This window comes from Gorilla gorilla, chromosome X (assembly GCF_029281585.2).
Source record: "Gorilla gorilla gorilla isolate KB3781 chromosome X, NHGRI_mGorGor1-v2.1_pri, whole genome shotgun sequence".
Taxonomy (NCBI): Eukaryota; Metazoa; Chordata; class Mammalia; order Primates; family Hominidae; genus Gorilla; species Gorilla gorilla.
The window spans coordinates 47,751,825-47,764,034 of NC_073247.2; the positions used below are offsets into that span (position 1 = coordinate 47,751,825).

At 39.2% G+C, this 12,210-nt stretch overlaps 1 protein-coding gene across 3 annotated transcripts in view; it reads left to right on the plus strand.

The window, feature by feature from the left end:
* PRRG1 (proline rich and Gla domain 1) overlaps positions 1 to 12,210 on the plus strand; it is a 111,641-nt gene that overhangs the window by 50,998 nt on the left and 48,433 nt on the right. For all 3 annotated transcript variants that reach the window (XM_004063984.4, XM_004063985.4, XM_055375551.2), the window contains exon 2: positions 11,981 to 12,031. In XM_004063984.4, the coding sequence (XP_004064032.1) occupies positions 12,022 to 12,031 (10 nt within the window). In that variant the 5' untranslated portion in view covers positions 11,981 to 12,021. The remainder of the gene's footprint in view (positions 1 to 11,980; positions 12,032 to 12,210) is intronic.

Consider the following 12,210-nt stretch of genomic DNA (forward strand, 5'->3'; position numbering starts at 1 on the left):
CCCAGAGGCCAAATAGGATGAAACTTTCACTTACAGAAGAGCTCTTAGATAGCCAAAGAGAGTTGTGACTTTAAGAGACACCACGAGGAGGGAATGAACTCCAGGGAGCACCTGATCTCTAGAGTATGCCACAGGGCCCTTAGATCCTTTTACCCTTAAAAATTAGAAGGGCCTTGGGGTCTGGGGAAGAGCAAGAGGCTGGGATTGGCAAAGCCTTAAGGAGAGTAACCAGATATTATAGTCATGTTGTGTCCAAGCACCGTGGTGGACAGTGAAGTGATTGACCTGCCTAATTAACCATGAGAGAGCCATGTGGCTAAAAAGTAAAGTCAACATAGAAGTCCTCTACAAATTAAAATGTAGCCTGCAGTGTTTCAAAACTAATAAAGAGCTAGATATAATTGAATCACAGAGGATTCCTGGAAGAAGAATAACTACCAAGAATAGGAGTTTCCAGTCTATTGTCACAGGAAGCCTGGGAAAGAGGGGCAAGTGCATTTAAGGAACATCAAAAATGGCAAAGGAACTCTTAGAGAACCTCCAGTTCTCTAAGAGTTCCAAATTTAAATCATTCCAAATTTAAAACATCAAAGCAGCTGAAGCCAAATCATATTTAACTTAAAACATTCAGCTCACAAAATATACCTTATATCACTCTCTGTCTGAAGTAGTAATAGTTACACTTAATGTATTGAACCATATTGACCAACTAGAAAATAAACCTCAAGAACCAGATTGTACCAAAACATTTTGAGGGGAAAAATACCAAATCTTTGTTAGTATCCTCATAGGTCCTGCTTACTGTTATTAAGAACTATTAAAACTGTTATTTAATCCTCCCTCAAAGCCTGTGAAATTAGAGCTACTATTAATAACCCCATTATGATTGAAGAAACTAAGTCTTAAAGAGGCTAAATTACTTTCCCAAGATCAGATAGATGGTAATTGGCAGACAAGGCCTCAAGCCCACATATGTATGATAGCAAAGTCCATGCTCTTACCTGTTGTTGGAACTCTTTGTTGGAATGTGTATAACGTGTCATCATTTAAAAGGTCATGCTTGTATGTGTCTATTAAGATAAGTATATCAAGGCTGGGCACAGTGGTTCACTCCTGTAATCCCAGCACTTTGGGCGGCCAAGGCAGGCGAATCACGAGGTCAGGAGGTCGAGACCAGTGTGGCCAACATGGTGAAACCCCTGTCTCTACTAAAAATGCAAAAAAAATAGCTGGGCATAGAGATGGGTGCACATAATCCCAGCTACTCGGGAGGCTGAGGCAGGAGAATCGCTTGAACCCGGGAGGCGGAGGTTGCAGTGAGCTGAGATTGCACTACTGCACTCCAGCCCAGGCCACAAAGTGAGACTCCATCTCAAAAAAAAAAAAAAAGATAAGGATATCAAAACATCAAGTTATACACCTTAAATATATACAGTTAAGAAAGACTATAGTAAAAAAATTCAGACTGAAAAATCAACAGGAAACAAACCTGATATGGTTCTCAGAAAAGATATACTTTCCAAAAGGTAGATAAAATATGATACAGGTTCTATTATTGTCCCAAATTAAGGAAATTTTAGTGCATCTAATAAGATAAGTAATATATAAAAGAGCCTAACATTTTCCCTAGTATATTATAACATAGTAATTATTCAATCAACATTCAAACAACTGTATATTATACAGTGGTATTTTGTTTGGTATTTTCTGAACTGAAATGATAGCAGCCCCCAGGAAATTGATATAAAGTCAGTCTGGATCTCCATCTAAAACATAGTGTCCACTTTGCAACCTTCAGCCTGTATTTGGGGATGCATACTTCTGTATATAGTTGTTGACAGTTTTAGTGATGCTGGGCTCCTAATAATGTGGATATTAGTTTGCTCTACCTAAGTACTGTACTGAACACTGTATTTCTGCATTGTTAAGTTGTCATTTCTAAACTGTATGAACAATATAAAGATCAATAAAGTCTTAACTTACAATTTTAAAAGCTGTGGTACTGGACATCTGTTCAGTGCCAATATGACTTCCATATACAAGAAATGCACACAGAGAAGAAATCCTGAAAACTGTAGATTGTTGACTCTTACTTGAATATACTTGATATGGTTTGGCTGTGTCTCCACCCAAATCTCATCTTGAATTCCCACGTGTTATGGGAGGGACCCAGTGGGAGGTAATTGAATCATGGGGGGCAGGTCTTTCTCGTGCTGTTCTTGTGATAGTGAATAAGTCTCATGAGATCTGATGGTTCTGTAAGGGGGAGTTTCCCTGCACAAGCTTTCTTTTTTTGCCTGCTGCCAATCATGTAAGATGTGACTTGCTCCTCCTGGCCTTCTGCCATGATTGTGAGGCTTCCCCAGCCACATGCAACCATAAGTCCATTAAACCTCTTTTGTAAATTTCCCAGTCTCAGGTATGTCTTTATCAGCAATGTGAGAAGAGACTAATACAATACTGAAAGAGAGTATCATGTATAACATTGTTACTGAACTGTAAACTCAAAAAAAAAAAAAGTAGATAATTTCTCTCTCGTTTGCCAATTTTTTTCTCTAAGGCAGGGTTTTTTAACTTTGACACTATTGACATTTTGGACTGGTTAATTCTTTCTTGTAGGGGGCTGTTCCATGCATTGTAGGATGTTTAGCAGTACCTGGCCCCAACCCACTAGATGTCAGCAGCACCCCTCTCCAGTTGTGACAAACAAAAATATCTCTAGACATTGCCAAATGCCCCCTCGGGGGAAAATTGCCTCCAGTTGAGAACCACTACTCTGAAGAATAAAATAGCGTATGGCAAATAAAAGACACTCACCAAATATTTTTGGATTGACTGAAGACAGGAAAGAACAGTCTCCCACAAAATGTACCACTTGTGATATGCTTTGAATATCTAGGTATGACCTGGAAAAATTTCTATAACTTTAATAGTTATGTATTTTATATACATTAGAAAATATATAACATGACAAACCCATGTTTTTGCATACTATTTTATAGGACAGTGCTAAAGTGGATACTGAAGTTAAAAAGTAACTTAATTGAAAGAAACATTAACTGTACACAACAGATACATTAAACACAACTCATCAAATTGATTAAGGTGGTATGGGAATTACTGGAGTTTGAAGCACTCATTTATACTAAGGGAAACTTGAGCACAAATGAGCTTCCCCTAAGTCTGGTTTGTGTGGGCCACTAGAATCCTCTTTGGGAATGATCTAGTGCCTTGCACAGGCTAGATACAGGTGTTGAAAACAAATTGCTTACCCTTTGAGAATTAGTCTGATAGACATTATCAGATATGAACATCAGGATGAGGTAGCATTATGAGAGTTCAAAGGAAAAAGAAATTACTTTCTACTCAGGTAATGAGGGAAAATATCACTATTGATATTGAAGGATGAATGGAATTTTTGTAGTAGATAATACAGAGGAAAAGAGCAGAGGCAAAGAGTTGGACCAGTTCAAAACATATTTAAGGGATGAGTAGAGGCTGGTTTGGCTGGAGTGTAGTATAACTATTAAGGAAGGTGGAACCTGCTTGTAGAGGGTATGTAATGCCAGGGTGGGTTATCCATAGAACAAAGATTATTTGATTTTCTAATGTCTGGCTAAAAGCTGCTTTGTTGTTATTGTTGTTTTTAAGTGTATTGTCATTATTTTAGAAGTAATGTTTAGTTTGGGATGGGGACCTGACTGAGAATCAAGATAAATAAATACTGCTGCTTACAGAAGTATAAAAACTAACACATAAACACACACACACACACACACACACACACGCACGCTGAAAGAAGGGATCAGATGGGGGCAGGGCACAGACAAACAAAAAGATAGCAGTAACCTCTGCAGACTTAAATGTCCCTGTCTGACAGCTTTGAAGAGAGCAGTGGTTCTCCCAGCACGCAGCTGGAGATCTGTGAACGGGCAGACTGCCTCCTCAAGTGGGTCCCTGACCCGCGACCCCCAAGCAGCCTAACTGGGAGGCACCCCCTAGTAGGGGCGGACTGACGCCTCACACGGCCGGGTACTCCTCTGAGACAAAACTTCCAGAGGAACGCTCAGACAGCAGCATTCGCGGTTTCACGAAAATCTGCTGTTCTGCAGCCACCGCTGCTGATACCCAGGCAAACAGGGTCTGGAGTGGACCTGTAGCAAACTCCAACAGACCTGCAGCTGAGGGTCCTGTCTGTTAGAAGGAAAACTAACAAACAGAAAGGACATCCACACCAAAACCCCATCTGTACATCACCATCATCAAAGACCAAAAGTAGATAAAGCCACAAAGATGGGGAAAAAACAGAGCAGAAAAACTGGAAACTCTAAAAAGCAGAGCGCCTCTCCTCCTCCAAAGGAATGCAGTTCCTCACCAGCAATGGCACAAAGCTGGACAGAGAATGACTTTGATGAGTTGAGAGAAGAAGGCTTCAGACGATCAAACTACTCCGAGCTACAGAAGGAAATTCAAACCAAAGACAAAGAAGTTAAAAACTTTGAAAAAAATTTAGACGAATGTATAACTAGAATAACCAATACAGAGAAGTGCTTAAAGGAGCTGATGGAGCTGAAAGCCAAGGCTCGAGAACTACGTGAAAAATGCAGAAGCCTCAGGAGCCGATGCGATCAACTGGAAGAAAGGGTATCAGTGATGGAAGATGAAATGAATGAAATGAAGTGAGAAGGGAAGTTTAGAGAAAAAAGAATAAAACGAAACGAACAAAGCCTCCAAGAAATATGGGACTATGTGAAAAGACCAAATCTACATCTGATTGGTGTACCTGAAAGTGACAGGGAGAATGGAACCAAGTTGGAAAACACTCTGCAGGATATTATCCAGGAGAACTTCCCCAATCTAGCAAGGCAGGCCAACATTCAAATTCAGGAAATACAGAGAACGCCACAAAGATACTCCTCGAGAAGAGCAACTCCAAGACACATAATTGTCAGATTCTTCACAGTTGAAATGAAGGAAAAAATGTTAAGGGCAGCCAGAGAGAAAGGTCGGGTTACCCACAAAGGGAAGCCCATCAGATTAACAGCGGATCTCTCGGCAGAGACTCTACAAGCCAGAAGAGAGTGGGGGCCAATATTCAACATTCTTAAAGAAAAGAATTTTCAACCCAGAATTTCATATCCAGCCAAACTAAGCTTCATAAGTGAAGGAGAAATAAAATACTTTACAGACAAGCAAATGCTGAGAGATTTTGTCACCACCAGGCCTGCCCTGAAAGAGCTCCTGAAGGAAGCACTAAACATGGAAAGGAACAACCAGTACCAGCCACTGCAAAATCATGCCAAATTGTAAAGACCATGGAGACTAGGAAGAAACTGCATCAACTAACGAGCAAAATAACCAGCTAACATCATAATGACAGGATCAAATTCACACATAACAATATTAACTTTAAATGTAAATGGACTAAATGCTCCAATTAAAAGACACAGACTGGCAAATTGGATAAAGAGTCAAGACCCATCAGTGTGCTGTATTCAGGAAACCCATCTCACGTGCAGAGACACACATAGGCTCAAAATAAAAGGATGGAGGAAGATCTACCAAGCAAATGGAAAACAAAAAAAGGCAGGGGTTGCAATCCTAGTCTCTGATAAAACAGACTTTAAACCAACAAAGATCAAAAGAGACAAGGCCATTACATAATGGTAAAAGGATCAATTCAACAAGAAGAGCTAACTATCCTAAATATATATGCACCCAATACAGGAGCACCCAGATTCATAAAGCAAGTCCTGAGTGACCTACAAAGAGACTTACACTCCCACACAATAATAATGGGAGACTTTAACACCCCACTATCAACATTAGACAGATCAACGAGACAGAAAGTCAACAAGGATACCCAGGAATTGAACTCAGCTCTGCACCAAGCGGGCCTAATAGACATCTACAGAACTCTCCACCCCAAATCAACAGAATATACATTTTTTTCAGCACCACACCACACCTATTCCAAAATTGACCACATAGTTGGAAGTAAAGCACTCCTCAGCAAATGTAAAAGAACAGAAATTATAACAAACTGTCTCTCAGACCACAGTGCAATCAAACTAGAACTCAGGATTAAGAAACACACTCAAAACCGCTCAACTACATGGAAACTGAGCAACCTGCTCCTGAATGACTACTGGGTACATAACGAAATGAAGGCAGAAATAAAGATGTTCTTTGAAACCAAAGAGAACAAAGACACAACACACCAGAATCTCTGGGACGCATTCAAAGCAGTGTGTAGAGGGAAATTTATAGCACTAAATGCCCACAAGAGAAAGCAGGAAAGATCCAAAATTGACACACTAACATCACAATTAAAAGAACTAGAAAAGCAAGAGCACACATATTCAAAAGCTAGCAGAAGGCAAAAAATAACTAAAATCAGAGCAGAACTGAAGGAAAGAGAGACACAAAAAAACCCTTCAAAAAATTAATGAATCCAGGAGCTGGTTTTTTGAAAGGATCAATAAAATTGATAGACCGCTAGCAAGAGTAATAAAGAAGAAAAGAGAGAAGAATCAAATAGACACAATAAAAAATGATAAAGGGGATATCACCACCAATCCCACAGAAGTACAAACTACCATCAGAGAATACTACAAACACCTCTACGCAAATAAACTAGAAAATCTAGAAGAAATGGACAAATTCCTCGACACATACACCCTCCCAAGACTAAACCAGGAAGAAGTTGAATCTCTGAATAGACCAATAACAGGCTCTGAAATTGTGGCAATAATCAATAGCTTACCAACCAAAAAGAGTCCAGGACCAGATGGATTCACAGCCGAATTCTACCAGAGGTACAAGGAGGAAACTGGTACCATTCTTTCTGAAACTATTCCAATCAATAGAAAAAGAGGGAATCCTCCCTAACTCATTTTATGAGGCCAGCATCATCCTGATACCAAAGCTGGGCAGAGACACAACCAAAAAAGAGAATTTTAGACCAATATCCTTGATGAACATTGATGCAAAAATCCTCAATAAAATACTGGCAAACCGAATCCAGCAGCACATCAAAAAGCTTTTCCATCATGATCAAGTGGGCTTCATCCCTGGGATGCAAGGCTGGTTCAATATATGCAAATCAATAAATGTAATCCAGCATATAAACAGAACCAAAGACAAAAACCACATGATTATCTCAATAGATGCAGAAAAGGCCTTTGACAAAATTCAACAACCCTTCATGCTAAAAACTCTCAATAAGTTAGGTATTGATGGGACGTATCTCAAAATAATAAGAGCTATCTATGACAAACCCACAGCCAATATCATACTGAATGGGCAAAAACTGGAAGCATTCCCATTGAAAACTGGCACAAGACAGGGATGCCCTCTCTCACCACTCCTATTCAACATAGTGTTGGAAGTTCTGGCCAGGGCAATTAGGCGGGGGAAAGAAATAAAGGGTATTCAATTAGGAAAAGAGGAAGTCAAATTGTCCCTGTTTGCAGATGACATGATTGTATATCTAGAAAACCCCATTGTCTCAGCCCAAAATCTCCTTCAGCTGATAAGCAACTTCAGCAAAGTCTCAGGATACAAAATCAATGTACAAAAATGACAAGCATTCTTATACACCAATAACAGACAAACAGAGAGCCAAATCATGAGTGAACTCCCATTCACAATTGCTTCAAAGAGAATAAAATACCTAGGAATCCAACTTACAAGGGATGTGAAGGACCTCTTCAAGGAGAACTACAAACCACTGCTCAATGAAATAAAAGAGGATACAAACAAATGGAAGAACATTCCACGCTCATGGGTAGGAAGAATCAATATCGTGAAAATGGCCATACTGCCCAAGGTAATTTATAGATTCAATGCCATCCCCATCAAGCTACCAATGACTTTCTTCACAGAGTTGGAAAAAACTACTTTAAAGTTCATATGGAATCAAAAAAGAGCCCGCATCGCCAAGTCAATCCTAAGCCAAAAGAACAAAGCTGGAGGCATCATGCTACCTGACTTCAAACTGTACTACAAGGCTACAGTAACCAAAACAGCATGGTACTGGTACCAAAACGGAGATATAGACCAATGACACAGAACAGAGCCCTCAGAAATAATACTGCATATCTACAACCATCTGATCTTTGACAAACCTGAGAAAAACAAGAAATGGGGAAATGATTCCCTATTTAATAAATGGTGCTGGGAAAACTGGCTAGCGATATGTAGAAAGCTGAAACTGGATCCCTTCCTTACACCTTATACAAAAATTAATTCAAGATGGATTAAAGACTTAAACGTTAGACCTAAAACCATAAAAACCCTAGAAGAAAACCTAGGCATTACCATTCAGGACATAGGCATGGGCAAGGACTTCATGTCTAAAACACCAAAAGCAATGGCAACCAAAGCCAAAATTGAAAAATGGGATCTAATTAAACTAAAGAGCTTCTGCACAGCAAAAGAAACTACCATCAGAGTGAACAGGCAACCCACAAAATTGGAGAAAATTTTCGCAACCTACTCATCTGACAAAGGGCTAATATCCAGAATCTACAATGAACTCAAACAAATTTACAAGAAAAAAACAACCCCATCAACAAGTGGGCAAAGGACATGAACAGACACTTCTCAAAAGAAGACATTTATGCAGCCAAAAAACACATGAAAAAATGCTCACCATCACTGGCCATCAGAGAAATGCAAATCAAAACCATAATGAGATACCATCTCACACCACTTAGAATGGCAATCATTAAAAAGTCAGGAAACAACAGGTGCTGGAGAGGATGTGGAGAAATAGGAACACTTTTACACTGTTGGTGGGACTGTAAACTAGTTCAACCATTGTGGAAATCGGTGTGGTGATTCCTCAGGGATCTAGAACTAGAAATACCATTTGACCCAGCCATCCCATTACTGGGTATATACCCAAAGGACTATAAATCATGCTGCTATAAAGACACATGCACATGTATGTTTATTGCGGCACTATTCACAATAGCAAAGACTTGGAACCAACCCAAATGTCCAACAATGATAGACTGGATTAAGAAAATGTGGCACATATACACCATGGAATACTATGCAGCCATAAAAAATGATGAGTTCATGTCCTTTGTAGGGACATGGATGAAATTGGAAATCATCATTTTCAGTAAACTATCGCAAGGACAGAAAACCAAACACCGCATATTCTCACTCATAGGTGGGAACTGAACAGTGAGAACACATGGGCACAGGAAGGGGAACATCACACTCTGGAGACTGTTGTGGGGTGGGGGAAGGGGGGAGGGATAGCTTTAGGAGATATACCTAATGCTAAATGACGAGTTAATGGGTACAGCACACCAGCATGGCACATGTATACATATGTGACTAACCTGCACATTGTGCACATGTACCCTAAAATTTAAAGTATAATAATAAAATAAAAAAATAAAATAAAATAAAATAAAATGAATCTGAACACACACACACACACACAAAAAATAAGGGACCAGAGACTAGAACAGCAGAGGATCAGAATGGAAAGATCATTCCATCAGAAGAAGCAAGGAGGTAACCTGGGCCTGAGGGAGTTTGGGGTTTGAGGTGATATGGGTAGTAGGCCTTGAGCCTTTTATCTCTCTAAGAAAATTGTCTTATTTAAAATGAGATGCTGATCTTTGGAGGTTTATTACTGAAACGCTAGGTGAGGTGGCTGACATGTAGTATTGATTTTTGCCTCCTTGGTTTTATCTTCCCCTGGAAGATGGCTGCCTCCAGTGATGCTTGTTGTCTCCACCATGCTGACCTCTGGAGCAGCAATTCCTCTTTGAAAATCCTGGCCCATGCCTGACAGCTCATTCCTTTGTGGTTTCTCCTAACACAACTGAAATAGGTTTGATTCTTTTCTAAAAGACTTTATTAAATATTAAAGAATAAACAAAAAATAAAATATGAGAAGTCCTGCCAGATTTACCTAGCATCTCTAATATCACTGTCCCTGGTCAAGCCACTCTCACACCTCAAATCTCCTTTCCCTACTGCTGCCAGAGGTGTCTTCTTAAAATCCGAATTTAGCTATATCACTACCCTGTTTAACTCTTTCATGGCTTCTCATTTGTACATGGATTATATTTTAGTATATTAACTTTCTTTTGGTATTTCCTGGAGTAAGGATGGTTTTATAGTTATGTTGACATAATGATTATTTCATTTATCTGATTTGAATGGGTTACAGTTAAAATTGAGATGACACTTGGGAAGGGTGAGCACCTTCCTGTAAAAAGGTATGAGTTCTAACACTTCCCCAAAGGTTTCCCAGAATAGCTTTATCTGAAGGGTCAGGAATCACTGGATTTCAAATTGTGCTTCCTATAGTGCTAGGTTTCTGATGAGGTATGTCCAGGCCACCTCCAGAAAAAATCTCAATGGATGAGACTACAACCCTCCACCCCAATTCTGCCTGAAGAGTTCCACCCTTACCCATTTTTTATATATTGGTGGTCCGCATAAAATTTTTTGAGGGCTGTCTGCTGCTTTCAAAAAAGATGTGTTGATGAGAAGTCATTAGATGATTTCTAAAGTTCCTTTCGACTCCAAAATTATCTGAGAATCCAGCCCCCTTGACTTCTTTCTTGATTCACTTTATGCTAATTTTGTTCCATATGATTAATGTGTTGTTAGAAAATAATAGAATTTCAGAGCTGCAAGAAACTTTAGCAGTTATTTGTCCAGTTTTCCAAAATGAGCTCCAAAGAACAAGACTCCTGAGAAATGCCCATCGCTTACAGAAAGGACTGTATAGCTAAATACTTTGAGACTGTACTTTTGTCCCATTGCTCATTAGCATTTTAAAGGCTCTGAAAAGTCTTATAATAAAGAAACCTGATTAAATTAAGTTGGTATTTCCTACATGGGAAGCATGGGCACTGTATCAACTTACTATGACCTTCTTTATCTGGTACTAGTTTCTGCCCTATTACCAGATCAAAGAGCTCTGTTTTTGAATAACACACTTTTTAACATGCTGTGGAGGATAATTTGGGAAAACTCATATTGTTGAGCCTCCTCCTTTTGCAAAGAATTTACGATAGGAAATGATTGATCAAGTGTCACACAGCTGATTATCAGGTCTCAGTCTAATATTTATTCCTCATTGGTCTCTGCTTAACTTCAAGTAGGTTATAGATTCCTTAATGGACTGATAGTTTATGTCTTATAGCTTTACCTTTCAGGCGCTTAGTTTCATATTAGGAACATGACAAGTGAATAATAAATACATGATAGCTCTATGATTGAACCCTGTGAGAAAATGAAGCATTATGATATGAATTGGTTTCTGTATATGTATGAGTGTTTTTTTTTTCATCTTTTGGAAACAGAATTTCTGCTCCCCTGTGTACACCCTTTCTCTGTAATTGCAGTGTATGTTTTTTGTTTCTCCAAAGTTTCTGTTGTCAGTAGTTTATGGTCATTGGTTCATACTGTTTATTGGAAATAACTCTGTGGGCTGCTTTGCCTCAGGGCTAATTTGATTAGGGATGCTGTTGTTTTACACCATTTGGGAAAATGTTACACTATAAAGGGTATTGGATTTGTCACAGAATGATATTGAAGGGAAGCTGGAGACAGGAAAGCTAGTAACTTGCTGGCCTGGTTATTAGCATTGGACCTTTTGGGATTTTTGTCTGCCATTTTTGTTGATACTGCTGTTTTCTGAAGAGATAAGTGTGTGACCAATTTGAGGATTGTTATTTGGCACAGGCAGAAACTAGTACCAGATAAAGAAGGTCATAGTAAGTTGATATAGAGCCCCTGCTTCCAGAATATTGTGCTTCTGTCCTCTGAGGTTAGATTTTCTGTTTGTGAGGGAGAAAACATTTATGTAAGGGAGAAAGATTGGAATGTACTGAAATGAAATGCTCACATTGACCACATCAGCTGTACTGGAGCTTATCTGATGTAGCCACTCAGCCTCTATCAATCTGACTGTGTGTATGTGCTCTGTTTTGTACAGGGAATCATCATCCAGGGACGTGCCAGAAACCACAGGAAAACATGGGGAGGGGTAAGTTTCTCTTCCTTTTTAAGTAATTCAGACTGTCTCCATAGCTATTATAGTCAGGAAATTAAATTTCTAACTCATAGTATATTTGTGGACACCTAAATTGTATTTCTTGTTAGTGTTAGAAAGTTTTTGTCTGAAGCAGGGCTTTTCAGAGAAAGACCATCAACCACATTTATTCA